General features: G+C 47.9%; 1 protein-coding gene across 3 annotated transcripts in view; it reads left to right on the forward strand.

Moving 5' to 3' along the window:
- LOC143935518 (phospholipase A and acyltransferase 2-like) overlaps positions 1-16,188 on the forward strand; it is a 143,594-nt gene that overhangs the window by 110,667 nt on the left and 16,739 nt on the right. For all 3 annotated transcript variants that reach the window (XM_077459464.1, XM_077459454.1, XM_077459471.1), the window contains 2 exons: positions 14,463-14,562; positions 15,248-15,348. In XM_077459464.1, the coding sequence (XP_077315590.1) occupies positions 14,463-14,562; positions 15,248-15,348 (201 nt within the window). The remainder of the gene's footprint in view (positions 1-14,462; positions 14,563-15,247; positions 15,349-16,188) is intronic.

Below are 16,188 nucleotides of genomic sequence, written 5' to 3' on the forward strand. Positions count from 1 at the left end.
CAGCCAAGTATCGATCTCCGAAGTCACAACCGTCGGATCCGGGGCCAACAGGGTGGCGTAAAATTTTTCAAAGATCGCTAAAACCTCCATTGGGTGTGATGTAAGATGACCGTCACTGGATGTCAGTTTGTAAACATGTGTAGGTCTTTGGGAATGTTGCAGCTTACGTGCGAATCTTGAGGAAGCCGCACTCTCAGATAGGATATGATTCGCTTTCGCAAATCTAAGAGCTTTTTCAGTATTATTAGTCAAAAGAGAGTCCAATTCTAAGCGTTTACGGTCAATCTCTTGTCTAGTGGAATCTAAGTGTAAGATGGAGGAGTTCTTATATAAGTGATCCAGCTCCTTTGTCAAGGTTAGAATTCTACCGTTTAACAATTTATTACGGGTCGCCGAAATCGCAATCAGCTTACCCCTCAAAACTGCCTTATGCGCTACCCAAACAGTGGAAGGGGACATCTCTGGTAGGTCATTAAGTGAAAAGTAATCCTCAATCGCCTCCGTCACATTTGAAACTATATCAGGTTCTGTCAAAAGGGACTCGTTAAGTCGCCAAGCGTGAGATGTGGGGGATAATCTAATGAAAGTCGTGGTGAAGGTAGTAGCGTGGTGATCCGACCAGGCACAGGGATAGATACGGCTCTGAGTAGAGTTGGCTAGAATGACAGGGGAGGCAAAAATATAATCCAACCGGGCTGAGCTATTGTGTGGGTGGGAGTAGAATGTAAACTCCCGAACCCCCCACATTATGCGCACGCCAGGTATCAACAAGTTGATATTCTAATAAACCATGGGTAAGTGATTTGGGGAAGGCCCTAGAGAGGGGAGTGTGAGAGGAGCGGTCCAAATTTGGATTAGCAACCAGGTTAAGATCCCCTCCAACAATCAGGTGTGATGAGTGAAACGAGGCTAGCTTCAAAAAAAAGGATTCAAAAAAGGCAGCCGGGGCATCATTAGGGGCATAAACACTTGCGATAGTCAGTTCTCTATTGTGTATAAAACCTTTGATAATAACATATCTACTATCAGCATCCTTGTAGATACGTTTCACCTCCATAGGAAAGGAGGAATGCAGGAAGATGGCTGCGCCCCTAGACTTAGAATGGTGCAAAGAGTAGAACGCCTGCGGGAAGTCCCTATGAAAAAATTTAGGGTGGGAGTTATGAGAAAAATGGGTTTCCTGCAGGAGGAGGACTTTAACATTTACTCCCTTGTAGAAATCAAACGCCTTGCGTCTCTTGATGGGGGAATTAAACCCCTTAACATTATGTGACATACATGTAATTGCCATGATCAAAAAAAGTGGGGGACGAGCACATGGAAAGCACCAACCATCCCCAAATAGTCGGTAAAGGTAGAGTAGGGGGGACCCATCTGAGGGGGGTCAAATAAGGGCACAGCCATCAACCCGAGACCAAATACATATTCATATATTAAAGCCATATTAAGTATAAAAAATACAGCGATACATATAACACAGTGCGGAAAGAGCATGTAGAAAAAGAGCTAAGCCAAATGGAGTAGAAGAGGAAGAGGAGAGAAAAAAGAGGGAAAAAATAAGATATAGAGAAGGCATAAAGAACAAGGGGGAAAAGTTTTCCCAAGAGACCAGTACTCTGGAGCATAAACCAAGTCCAGAGCACATAGAGACCAAGTACAGGAACGTTTAACCAGGGAGTCAGGTTGGCAGGGAGACCGATGACCGTCAAAAGAATGAGCATCGGGGCCCAAGTCCCACTGGGAGACTCACAACCTGAAAAAAAAAAAAAAACCCAGGACACCGAGGTCTCAGTCCCAGCGTGAGTCTGCAAAGTGAAATAGGTAAAACAAGAATGTATAAAAAAACTGCTGGGGGGGAGAAGCATGTCACAGCACCAAACGACAGTAGCAACCTGCCGCTGTTCCGGGAGAACAAGGAAAAATAGGGAGGCATGTCTGCAGCCATTGCCAGCAAAATGGTGTAGACAAGAGGGTGTGTAGAAGATAAGCGGGTCTCAACGGGGGCTTCTTTCGCTCGGCTCTCCAGCTCCATAACGAATGCGCCGCCCGCCCCTCCGTGATGGTGGTGTTTGCCAGATGGGGGCCGGTCTGGGTGTCAGCGGGGGTCTACGAACCTCCATGGCTTCCAGAAGTCCCAGTTTAACTAGTAGGTCTTGTCCTTCTTGAGGCGTAGACACCGAATAAGTGCTGCCATTATGTGGAACGATCAGCCTGAACGGGAAGCCCCACCTATAACGAATCCGCGCGGATTGTAGGGCAGATGTGACCTCTCTCAACGAACGACGCCTTTCCAGGGTGGCGGGAGAGACATCTGGGAAGATTTGGATTTGGATATCATCCAAAAGAATGCGTGGTTGATTCCTTGCTGCACGTAGAATCTCCTCCTTTACTAGGAAGTCCTTGAGGCATAGAATGATATCCCTTGGTGGTTTGTCGGCTGGAGGTTTCGGACGAAGGGCTCGGTGGATACGATCGCATTTAAAAGCGACTGCTTCGTGTTCGGGTAGAAGCGATTTAAACAGGCGGATAACCGTCGGGATCAAGTCCACTTCTGTTTCCGGGATTCCTCTCAGACGAAGGTTATTACGTCTGTTTCTATTGTCTAAGTCCTCGAGTTGCATTTGAATCGTAGTGAAGGCAGAGGACAGATTGTCGTGCTCCCTGCTCAATTCATTGTGGGCTAAAGCTAGTTCGTCGTGCTTACTTTCAAGTTTCTCAGTTCTGGAGCCCAAAGCTGCAATCTCCTGCGATAGCACGTGGGATGTCTTGTGTAGCTCCGACTGAAATTTGGCCGCCATTCTATCGTACATGGCCTCAAGGCTGGCATCCAGATAGGCTTTAGAGAGGGAGTTAGACTCACCGGCTCCGGTCAGCGGAGGGAAAGGGTCCGGGGAGGCCCGAGGCGTGGAAGACGGAGAGGCGGAGAGGCCGCCCAGGCCGGCGCCATCTTGAGACATCACGCCGCTGTCCCTTGTCCGGAGGAGATAGTGGGTTAGAGTATGTTGGCTCGATTTACGGGCTTTCTTCTTTCGGGCAGACATGCACCGTGCTGAGGGGACCTGGGGGGTAGCAAAATCGAGGCAAAAAGGGTGATGTATAGCCCCCAGGGCGCTGATAAAATCCCGGTCTGTGCGGAGCTCTCACACTAGGCTGCCATCTCGCTCAGCGCCGCGCATGCGCCCCCCCCATTTTTCTTATTTGAGCCCATCCATTCCAGCAATGTGTATGAGCCCAGTGACTCCAGTCACTGTCTCCGTCCTCATCGGATAGATTTCATAGCAGCAGGAGCCATTGGCTCCCGCTGCTGTCAGTCAAATCCAGTGACACAGTAGCAGGGAGTAGGGCTGTGCCCTGCTGTCTATGTCAATGGACGCAGCAGCGGGACTTGTGAGCGCACTTGCACGAATGCTCCTATGGAAATCGGCTCTCCATGGGGGCACCCGATGAGGTGGAGTTAGGAGTGCCACCGGGGCACTTCAGAGGAGGAGGATCAGGGCTGCTCTGTGAAAAACTCTTGCAGAGAGCAGGAAAGTATAACATGTTTGTTATTTTTAAAAATAAATGAACCTTTACAATCACTTTAATGAATGAAACTGAAACAAAAGCAATTTTTAGTCATGCACGTATCTACCAGAGACAATGGCCACTAGGTTCAATATAGTGAGTTAGGGTAGATTTAAATGTGTGTCTAAATCTTCCTTGCCTCTGAAGCCCAATCCGCTTCCAGATTGTATTCCAGAGGCTACCGATGTGTGGCAAGGAAGTGATGAGTCGCCTCCTACCACCTGTTTTTTTTTTTTTATTATTCTTTTTATTGAAAAGTTTCACTGTGGAGGTACAAAACAGGGGCATTCCAAGGCCAAATGGTGCACATTATCATGTGCATAACAGCGTACAACTCATGTGTATCTCAAAACTAAACATATCTAATATCTATAGCTAAAACTAAAACAACCACATATCTAGTACCCAGTATTCACATGGTAGGATAATGGTAGGAGATATCTATTTCTGTAGGACTTCTCATCCCTCTTATCTGTCTGAGCTGGACTTTACGAGAACAGCTAAGGTTGAGTGTGATCACTCGACGAATGGACTAACACCACCACTCATTTATCTGGGGCCTGGACCCCAACACTCAACAGAGCCAGGTAGTTATTAAGTGTGTCTAACCAGAGCAGTCCCCAACAGACTGATCATCGGTCATGGACTCTGAGTCTGTCCACAAGTGCCGGACTTTTTCATATTTTTTGGGCATATAACATACAAATATGTTGCTTTGTAGAGGGGTATCATTGTATTAATTAATGTTTTCCACGATGACAGTGTGGGGGGGGGGGGGGGGTGACTGATTTCCATTTTAGTACTTTGGCTTTCCTCATGTGAAATAGGATACCTATTAGGGTGCAGGTTGCTTTAGCTAACGCCAGCTGTTCCACAAAGCCGAGGAGACAGATACTGATTGTCAGAGGAATAGGTAGAGTAGTCAATATATGGATAGGTTGAGTTACCTCCCTCCAATAATCTTGAATCTGTGGGCAATCCCATAAAATATGTAGGAAGCCAGCAGGCATACTAGAGCATCTCTAGCAAGCAGCCGATGAGGTTGGGTATATGCTATGAAGGCATTGGGGCTTATAGTATATTCTGTGCAGGATTTTGCTCACCGTCTGTTCTAACCCCTTTTTTGTCATCAATCAATGTGGGGCGTTTGCGGCACTTCCCCAATGACTTGCATGTGTAGAGTTTGATTGCTACATGTCAGGTCAACTTAAGCGCCGTCACAAAGCATCGAAGCCGTGGCATTTAAACATCCCCCCCATTGCCTATTGCAGCTTAAGGGGGGTGAAGGAGTTGGCGGATGGCCTCTTCCAAGTCTAAACAAGGCCTAAATCACCCTAGTGGGGACACAAACATCTGTTAAAAAAACTTCCACACTGATTCCAAAACAGCATTTTTTGGTTTTACCTACAGTTTAACAGCAATTCACATTCCACAGTTTAGGCCTTTTAGCGCCTCTTTATAAAGGACTGGTTTTATTGTATCTCCATAATTTTGTATTGATTGATGGTTTCTTCAAGACTGGCCATAGACACAACGCTCACCTTACCTTTATAGAACATCAAAGCAAATTCAATCCAATGAAAAAAAAAAAGTTTTGCACAGATAAGGGAGATTATTGGTAGCACTTTACATAACAGTAACATGAATTTCAAGTTAAATTGTCAGGTAAAGATATACATATAAATATATATATATATATATATATATATATATATATATATATATATATATATAAATGTACTTAAAACTCTCCTTCTCCAACAAATACCGCTATTTACATTGACTAACATGATTAATATAGCCAGTGGGACTAAGCACCCTCAAACTGATTCAAAGTTTACTTCAGGCATTGTAAGATTTGCTGAATTTTATAAAGTCATTTCAAGGTAAACTAAAGCAGAAACCATCTACTTATTTACCTATGATGCTCTATTGCTCAGATCCACTGATCATGCTGCAATGATGGGTAAGGCAGCAGATGGGCACTGATCGGGCTGCATTGATGTGCAAGGCTGCAATGATGGGCAATAGTGATGGACGAACTTCCGACGGGACGTTTCGCGAACGCGAAACGCGAACGGACACAAACGTTCGCGAAAACGACCGTTCGCCGCGGGCTCCATTGACTTCAATGGGAGGCGAATTTCGCAAACCTTTAGGTCGAATTTGCGGCCACGGGGTAATTATTAGGGGGTAGCACGTAGTCCCACCACCTGGACAATAGCATAATACATGTATGAGGTGAATTTGGGATCGATAACTACAAGCATTTTTTTTTTATTTGGGAAATTGTTCTGACAATTCAGGACTATGGAGCTAATGAAGGCAATGGAGGAGAGGGAAGGTCAGGGACCAGGGTAGGCAAACAAGAGGGTGCAGGAGATACAGAGCACTGACAGCAGCACCGTAATACAGAGCACTGACATCAGCACCGTGACATACAGCGCTGACAGCAGCTCCGTGACATACAGCGCTGACAGCAGCTCCGTGACATACAGCGCTGACAGCAGCTCCGTGACATACAGCGCTGACAGCAGCTCCGTGACATACAGCGCTGACAGCAGCTCCGTGACATACAGCGCTGACAGCAGCACCGTGACATACAGCGCTGACAGCAGCTCCGTGACATACAGCGCTGACAGCAGCTCCGTGACATACAGCGCTGACAGCAGCTCCGTGACATACAGCACTGACAGCAGCTCCGTGACATACAGCGCTGACAGCAGCTCCGTGACATACAGCGCTGACAGCAGCACCGTGACATACAGCGCTGACAGCAGCTCCGTGACATACAGCGCTGACAGCAGCTCCGTGACATACAGCGCTGACAGCAGCTCCGTGACATACAGCACTGACAGCAGCTCCGTGACATACAGCGCTGACAGCAGCTCCGTGACATACAGCGCTGACAGCAGCACCGTGACATACAGCGCTGACAGCAGCTCCGTGACATACAGCGCTGACAGCAGCTCCGTGACATACAGCGCTGACAGCAGCTCCGTGACATACAGCGCTGACAGCAGCTCCGTGACATACAGCGCTGACAGCAGCTCCGTGACATACAGCGCTGACAGCAGCTCCGTGACATACAGCGCTGACAGCAGCTCCGTGACATACAGCGCTGACAGCAGCTCCGTGACATACAGCGCTGACAGCAGCACCGTAAGCAGCCCCAGGAGGAAGTCAGCACAGCACAGGGATGGTGTGATCCCCTCATAATAAGAACCCCCAGGAGGAAGTCAGCACAGCACAGGGATGGTGGGAGCCCCTCATAATAAGAACCCCCAGGAGGAAGTCAGCACAGCACAGGGATGGTGGGAGCCCCTCATAATAAGAACACCCAGGAGGAAGTCAGCACAGCACAGGGATGGTGGGAACCCCTCATAATAAGCAGCCCCAGTAGAAATATGACACCGCTCAACCTCTTCAAAGAGGAGGGTAGGGGCATATAGTACGGTGTGCTTTTTTGGGTCAGGGAAGTGAGCCAAATGAATTAAGAAGGTCTGTGTGCTTGATTCCAAAAATTGTTTATAGACATATACATGGTCTACTGATCACATGTGTTGAATTCCTCCGAGATCCATGCCTCATTCATTTTTAGAAATGTGAGGTAGTTAACACTGTCGTGAGCTAGGCGAGTACGCTTATCGGTCACAATCCCCCCTGCTGCGCTGAACGTCCTTTCGGACAGGACACTGGATGAGGGGCAAGCCAACAGTTCGATTGCAAATTGGGCAAGCTCTGGCCAGAGGTCAAGCCTGCCCACCCAGTAGTCTAGGGGTTCATCACTCCTCAGAGCGTCCACATCGGCCGTTAACCCAATGTAGTCGGACACCTGACGGTCTAGGCGTTCCCTGATGCTGGATCCGGATGACACCTGTCGATGGGTCGGCTGAAAGAATGACCTCATATCCGAAGTCACCAACACATCTTCAAACCGGCCTCTTCTTGCAGGCGCTGTTGGATTGGTACCCGCAAATCCTTCTCTGGGAGTGGGAATTGCTCCTCTGCCAGCGCACGCAAAAGCAGAATGCAGCATTTCTCGAAGCAAGGCCTGGAAGTGCTGCATTCTGACAGCCCTCTGCGACGGCGGTAACATTTCCGCCATTTTGTGTTTGTACCGGGGATCTAAGTACGTTGCCACCCAGTACTGGTCCTTGACCCTCATGCTTTTTATACGGGGGTCCCTATTAAAACACTGGAGCATGAAGGCCCCCATTTGCACTCAAGCGGAAGGTATGTGGTGGTGGTGGTGTTGTTGGTGGTAGTGTCTTTGGGGGTGCACATAGCAGAGAGTGAAGAAGAGGGTGCAGATCGAGAGGATGAGGAGGGTGCAGAAGAATAAGGCTGAGTGAGCCACTCAACCAAGTCTGGTGCGTCCTTTAAAGTAATTGAACGCACCTTCTGCAACTTCCCACTTTGGCTCAAGGCTGTTGCTCCTGCCCTACCCCTACCACCCCTGCGGAAGGGCCTGCCTCTTCCTCTGCCTGTCATTTTTTAAATCACCCTGTGACAAAACTCTTAGTCCCTATACCGCTGAAGGACTGCTGCAGTATAGGGCAGCGGTCAGCAGTAGTGCACGTCAACCCTATGTATTGTGGACCGATAGCGGTCCTTACAGAACAGCAGACTGTACTGCACTCAGGCCTATGTACCGTAGCACCCTATACCAAGTTACCAGTCCTTATAAAAACTTTTGTGGACCAAGCAGGTTGTGTGTTAGTGTTTAGCAGACTGTGCGTCAGTCCCTATACCGCTGAAGGACTGCTGCAGTATAGGGCAGCGGTCAGCAGTAGTGCACGGCAACCCTATGTATTGTGGACCGATAGCGGTCCTTACAGAACAGCAGACTGTAACGCACTCAGGCCTATGTACCGTAGCACCCTATACCAAGTTACCAGTCCTTATAAGAACTTTTGTGGACCAAGCAGGTTGTGTGTTAGTGATTAGCAGACTGTACGTCAGTCCCTATACCAATGAAGGACTGCTGCAGTATAGGGCAGCGGTCAGCAGTAGTGCACGGCAACCCTATGTATTGTGGACCGATAGCGGTCCTTACAGAACAGCAGACTGTAACGCACTCAGGCCTATGTACCGTAGCACCCTATACCAAGTTACCAGTCCTTATAAAAACTTTTGTGGACCAAGCAGGTTGTGTGTTAGTGATTAGCAGACTGTACGTCAGTCCCTATACCAATGAAGGACTGCTGCAGTATAGGGCAGCGGTCAGCAGTAGTGCACGGCAACCCTATGTATTGTGGACCGATAGCGGTCCTTACAGAACAGCAGACTGTAACGCACTCAGGCCTATGTACCGTAGCACCCTATACCAAGTTACCAGTCCTTATAAGAACTTTTGTGGACCAAGCAGGTTGTGTGTTAGTGATTAGCAGACTGTACGTCAGTCCCTATACCAATGAAGGACTGCTGCAGTATAGGGCAGCGGTCAGCAGTAGTGCACGGCAACCCTATGTATTGTGGACCGATAGCGGTCCTTACAGAACAGCAGACTGTAACGCACTCAGGCCTATGTACCGTAGCACCCTATACCAAGTTACCAGTCCTTATAAGAACTTTTGTGGACCAAGCAGGTTGTGTGTTAGTGATTAGCAGACTGTACGTCAGTCCCTATACCAATGAAGGACTGCTGCAGTATAGGGCAGCGGTCAGCAGTAGTGCACGGCAACCCTATGTATTGTGGACCGATAGCGGTCCTTACAGAACAGCAGACTGTAACGCACTCAGGCCTATGTACCGTAGCACCCTATACCAAGTTACCAGTCCTTATAAGAACTTTTGTGGACCAAGCAGGTTGTGTGTTAGTGATTAGCAGACTGTACGTCAGTCCCTATACCAATGAAGGACTGCTGCAGTATAGGGCAGCGGTCAGCAGTAGTGCACGGCAACCCTATGTATTGTGGACCGATAGCGGTCCTTACAGAACAGCAGACTGTAACGCACTCAGGCCTATGTACCGTAGCACCCTATACCAAGTTACCAGTCCTTATAAGAACTTTTGTGGACCAAGCAGGTTGTGTGTTAGTGATTAGCAGACTGTACGTCAGTCCCTATACCAATGAAGGACTGCTGCAGTATAGGGCAGCGGTCAGCAGTAGTGCACGGCAACCCTATGTATTGTGGACCGATAGCGGTCCTTACAGAACAGCAGACTGTAACGCACTCAGGCCTATGTACCGTAGCACCCTATACCAAGTTACCAGTCCTTATAAGAACTTTTGTGGACCAAGCAGGTTGTGTGTTAGTGATTAGCAGACTGTACGTCAGTCCCTATACCAATGAAGGACTGCTGCAGTATAGGGCAGCGGTCAGCAGTAGTGCACGGCAACCCTATGTATTGTGGACCGATAGCGGTCCTTACAGAACAGCAGACTGTAACGCACTCAGGCCTATGTACCGTAGCACCCTATACCAAGTTACCAGTCCTTATAAGAACTTTTGTGGACCAAGCAGGTTGTGTGTTAGTGATTAGCAGACTGTACGTCAGTCCCTATACCAATGAAGGACTGCTGCAGTATAGGGCAGCGGTCAGCAGTAGTGCACGGCAACCCTATGTATTGTGGACCGATAGCGGTCCTTACAGAACAGCAGACTGTACTGCACTCAGGCCTATGTACCGTAGCACCCTATACCAAGTTACCAGTCCTTATAAGAACTTTTGTGGACCAAGCAGGTTGTGTATTAGTGTTTAGCAGACTGTGCGTCAGTCCCTATACCGCTGAAGGACTGCTGCAGTATAGGGCAGCGGTCAGCAGTAGTGCACGGCAACCCTATGTATTGTGGACCGATAGCAGTCCTTACAGAACAGCAGACTGTACTGCACTCAGGCCTATGTACCGTAGCACCCTATACCAAGTTACCAGTCCTTATAAGAACTTTTGTGGACCAAGCAGGTTGTGTGTTAGTGTTTAGCAGACTGTGCGTCAGTCCCTATACCGCTGAAGGACTGCTGCAGTATAGGGCAGCGGTCAGCAGTAGTGCACGTCAACCCTATGTATTGTGGACCGATAGCGGTCCTTACAGAACAGCAGACTGTAACGCACTCAGGCCTATGTACCGTAGCACCCTATACCAAGTTACCAGTCCTTATAAGAACTTTTGTGGACCAAGCAGGTTGTGTATTAGTGTTTAGCAGACTGTGCGTCAGTCCCTATACCGCTGAAGGACTGCTGCAGTATAGGGCAGCGGTCAGCAGTAGTGCACGGCAACCCTATCTATTGTGGACCGATAGCGGTCCTTACAGAACAGCAGACTGTACCGCACCCAAGCCTATGTACCGTAGCACCCTAGACAGACCAAGTTACCAGTCCTGATAAAGAGCTTTGTGGAACAAGTGAGTTGTGAATGATTAGCAGACTGCAGCAGAAGGGCAGCAGTCAAGTATAATATTCTTTCTATATTTGGAAGAAAGAATATTATACGTGTACAAGCCTATTACCGTACCACTGATACCAGTCCTGAAAAGAACCTTTGTGGAACTAATAGTAACAGCAAGTCTTTAAAATTATCCTCACTGCCTGACACACTGCTTCCTGCCTGTCCCTATACAAATTGGCAAAAAAGAGTAGGCTGGAACGATTAGCTGGAACAGCTCTTTTGTGGACCTGATAGTAACAGCTAATGATGATGATGATGATGATGATGAAGAAAGACTAATCTGGCTGAGCTGTCCCTAAAATAGCAGCATACAGCGCTCTGTCCCTTTATCTAAACTGACAAAAGAAACTCAGGCTGCTGACCTAACACCTATACCAGTCCTGAAAAGAACTTTTGTGTACCAAATAGCTAGCGTTTTCTCTGTCCCTACTCCACACAGGATCCTTTCCCTACAGTGACAGAAGAAAGAATGTAAAATGGCCACCGGATCGGGTGTATTTATAGGTTAGGGGGAATGTCCAAGTGTCCATGAGCTGTCATGTCTCAATTGGTTGTCCTGTAACACATGATAAACGTGTCACGAAAGGTTAAAGTTCTTGTATACATTAAACACGTAAGTCCGCCGGGGCGAACGACGGAAAAAGGCGTTCGAACCCGCGGACGGCGAAAGTCGGAAATTCGCCGCGAAACGACCGCCGGGCGAACCGTTCGGCCATCACTAATGGGCAAGCCTGCAGATGATCACTGATCAGGCTGCAATGATGGGCAAGGCTGCAGTGATGGGCAAGGCTGCAGATGGGCACTGATCATGCTGCAATGATTGGCAAGGCTGCAGATGGGCACTGATCAGACTGCAATGATTGGCAAGGCTGCAGATGGGCACTGATCAGGCTGCAATTATGGGCAAGGCTGCAATGATCAGGCTGCAATGATGGGCAATGGTGAGGCTGCATTGATAGGCAATGACCCTTATTTTGCTTCAAAATTCTTTATTTAAAATGTAAGTTTTTTTAAACAGAATAAAGGCTAGTCACTATCTATACTACACACGTAACAGTCCTTGTACCCACAAAATACTCCTAATTACTGTACCACAAGTGGCATAAACATTTCCATTACATATGCTTTTGTGCACACAGGGCTGACTGAGCCGACCCCAAACGAAAAACATAATCAAAACCAGAAACTGTTGAGACAATGAACACCTTGGTAAAGACTATGTAATTCACAACATAATGTATAGAGTAGGTTAGGAGTAACATAGAAAACAACATATAGAGTGCAGCAGTCAGGATGAGCCCTCTGTTACACAGGGGCGGATCCAGAGTCTAGTCTCGGGAGGGGCACTGCTAGAAAATATGTTTTTTTGGGGGCAGTTTATCGGGGAAATGGCTGGTATTGGTGCTTCAATCATCATGGCACCATGGTTGTTATGGTGTCAGGATGATTGAAACGCATTATTTCTATTATTACATTGTAATATAAAAATAAATGGTTCAACTCACCATAATGCAGAATCAGTGGGCGCCCTGAGGGTGTCACTTGCCACTTCACTATCCACACACTGCACATTGTCACTTGCCACACACTGCACATTGTCACTTGCCACGTCACTTGCCAAACACTGCACATTGTCACTTGCCACGCCACTTGTCACCCAATGCAGATTGTCACTTGCCACGTCACCTGCCACACATTACGGATTGTCACTTGCCACGTCACCTGCCACACATTACGGATTGTCACTTGCCACGTCGCCTGCCACACATTGCGGATTGTCACTTTCCACACATTGCAGATTGTCACTTGCCATGTTGCCTGCCACATATTGCAGATTTTCACTTGCCACGTCGCCTGCCACACATTGCGGGTTGTCACTTGCCACGTAGCCTGCCACATATTGCGGATTGTCACTTGCCACTTCTCCTGCCACACATTGCGGATTGTCACTTGCCACGTCTCCTGCCACACATTGCGGATTGTCACTTGCCACGTAGCCTGCCACACGTTGCGGATTGTCACTTGCCACGTAGCCTGCCACACGTTGTGGATTGTCACCTGCCACGTAGCCTGCCACACATTGTGGATTGTCACTTGCCACGTAGCCTGCCACACGTTGTGGATTGTCACTTGCCACGTAGCCTGCCACATGTTGTGGATTGTCACTTGCCACATAGGCTCCCACACATTGCGGATCGTCACTTGCCACGTAGCCTGCCACACGTTGCGGATTGTCACTTGCCATGTCACCTGCCATATGTTGTGGATTGTTCCCAGAGTGAAATTAGGCAGCAGAGAGATAATGTAATCTCTCTGCTGCCCACTGCTTCCCGCACAGTGAGGGTCGGAACTGCAGAGATGCAGGGCAGTGAGAGATGATGTCATCTCCCTGCTCCCCTGCTCAAACACTGAGCCACCCAGCTGCCCCCCCCTCACCCACCTGCGCTGTCAACCGCTGAGCCGCCCGCGCGGAACGACGCCCGCGGGCTGTCACCCACGGAGCCAACCGCATTCTCGGAGGGGGCAATTGCCCTGTTGCCCCCGCTGGATCCGCCCCTGCTGTTACATCATAGTCGGGGGGACTCTAATATCAGAGTCCTCAGCATTCCCTTTTTCATCAGGGTTCCCAGAGTACCTCCTTACATCAGAATTCCCAGTGTTCCCCTTAAATCGTATTCTCTTCAGCATTCCCTTCTTACATCAGAGTCCACAGCTTCTCTTTACATCAAATTCCACAGCGTTACATCTTATATCAGAGGTCCCCCCTTAAATCAGGGTTCTCAGAGCCTCCCTTACACCAGACTTCCCCTTTACATCGGAAATCTCCCTTTACTCCAGAATGAACAGAATTGTTTAATTAAAAATGGATGAATTACACCACTCCTTTTCACATATAACTCTGAACATAACACTCACACACACCTGTCAGCCCTCTACCCACCTAAGTGACTGCTGATGATGCTTAAATACTCCCTCACACGTCTGCAATCTCCATGACTAAGCTCAGAGGGGCGGAGCGAAACACATTGGGGGCGTATCCCTAGCTGGAGACCAGGCTAAGGTTGCCACTTTTACAATTCTAGGGACTACACGGATGTGCAGCTACAGGGATCCTATCCTTCTGTATGAGCCATAGCGGGAGCTGGGACAAACTCCATCCAGCACCAGCACTCCTAGAGGCGGATGCTCAAAAATCTATACACACCCCGTTCAACAAAGCCTGAGCGGCACACTAAGTTTGCATTGGGTCACCTTGCACTACATAGTTATAGGTAAATCTAAAGGAAATTTAACAAAAAAATTGTATAATTTGTAGCCATCTTTAGTCTCTATAGTAGTAGAAACAATTATGACTGTATTAGGACTGCAAGTGGGTGGAGCTTCTCAGTTAAAGAAGTGGTTTTCCAGTACTGGCGAAAACAATACAATAAATTAAAGACAACAATAAATTTAAATGGCCTGGTCAACATTATATTCTGTTAACACTTTCTTCTTTTTTATAGGGTCCACCACCTCAGCTGGGAGACCTGATTGAATTTTTCCGGCCTTTGTACCAGCACTGGGGAATATACGTAGGGAATGGCTATGTTGTCCATCTCACAGGTAGACATTCATTTCTGATATGCAGGGTTGGCTTTTAGCCTAGGGAAATGCAAAGATGCTGCCCAACTGGGACAGCTACCATAAAGGGCAAGAGAGAACACTGATTCTGGTGGGAAGGCGTATGTTGGTATTTCCCTTTCTAGAAAAAGGCCCGTTTGTGGAATGCACAAAACTGGATGGAGAAGTGATGATAATGGGATAAGAGTTTGCAAGAGCAAGTGAAGGAGCATAAATTGTTAGAGGAAAGGGAGTAATGAGATTAGGAGGCTTACCTGAAGCAGAATAGCTATGGTAAAGTCTTCAAAGTATAAGTGTGATCATACATTGTACATGACAAATTATATTCCGTGATACAATGGATTCAAGCATTCATTCCAAAATCTGAGCCGTATAAAAGGTAACTGTGATTGTGAGCGTGTTTCATCATCAAAAAAAGATTTTTCATCTCGTTCAAAATTCTTTGATTAATTAGCAGAAGTTTCCAGTTTCTTCATTTAGCAAGAAATATTGTGACAGTGCAGGCCCTAGAACAGATATGGGCAATTTTATCATCACATGATTTTTTTCAGTAACAGGCTTGCCTGTATGTGCCAACCTTGAAACTACAAGCATTTAAATGAAAAACATGTTGATCTAGAAGAAAAACATTTACAAAATGAATTTTCCTTTCATTTTGTGTCCTTAGATCAAGAAGGTTGGTCAAGCTTGTCATCAGCTCTTGGTGGCTCTGCAGTGGTGAGAAAAGATCTCCTGGAAGATGTTGCACGTGGCTGCAATTACAGAGTGAATAATAAGTAGTGATGGACGAACTTCCGACGGGACGTTTCGCGAACGCGAAACGCGAACGGACACAAACGTTCGCGAAAACGACCGTTCGCCGCGGGCTCCATTGACTTCAATGGGAGGCGAATTTCGCAAACCTTTAGGTCGAATTTGCGGCCACGGGGTAATTATTAGGGGGTAGCACGTAGTCCCACCACCTGGACAATAGCATAATACATGTATGAGGTGAATTTGGGATCGATAACTACAAGCATTTTTTTTTTATTTGGGAAATTGTTCTGACAATTCAGGACTATGGAGCTAATGAAGGCAATGGAGGAGAGGGAAGGTCAGGGACCAGGGTAGGCAAACAAGAGGGTGCAGGAGATACAGAGCACTGACAGCAGCACCGTAATACAGAGCACTGACATCAGCACCGTGACATACAGCGCTGACAGCAGCTCCGTGACATACAGCGCTGACAGCAGCTCCGTGACATACAGCGCTGACAGCAGCTCCGTGACATACAGCGCTGACAGCAGCTCCGTGACATACAGCGCTGACAGCAGCTCCGTGACATACAGCGCTGACAGCAGCACCGTGACATACAGCGCTGACAGCAGCTCCGTGACATACAGCGCTGACAGCAGCTCCGTGACATACAGCGCTGACAGCAGCTCCGTGACATACAGCACTGACAGCAGCTCCGTGACATACAGCGCTGACAGCAGCTCCGTGACATACAGCGCTGACAGCAGCACCGTGACATACAGCGCTGACAGCAGCTCCGTGACATACAGCGCTGACAGCAGCTCCGTGACATACAGCGCTGACAGCAGCTCCGTGACATACAGCGCTGACAGC

Source organism: Lithobates pipiens, unplaced genomic scaffold (genome assembly GCF_037356315.1).
Source record: "Lithobates pipiens isolate NorthernLeopardFrog02 unplaced genomic scaffold, aLitPip1_a1.2 Scaffold_10, whole genome shotgun sequence".
Taxonomy (NCBI): Eukaryota; Metazoa; Chordata; class Amphibia; order Anura; family Ranidae; genus Lithobates; species Lithobates pipiens.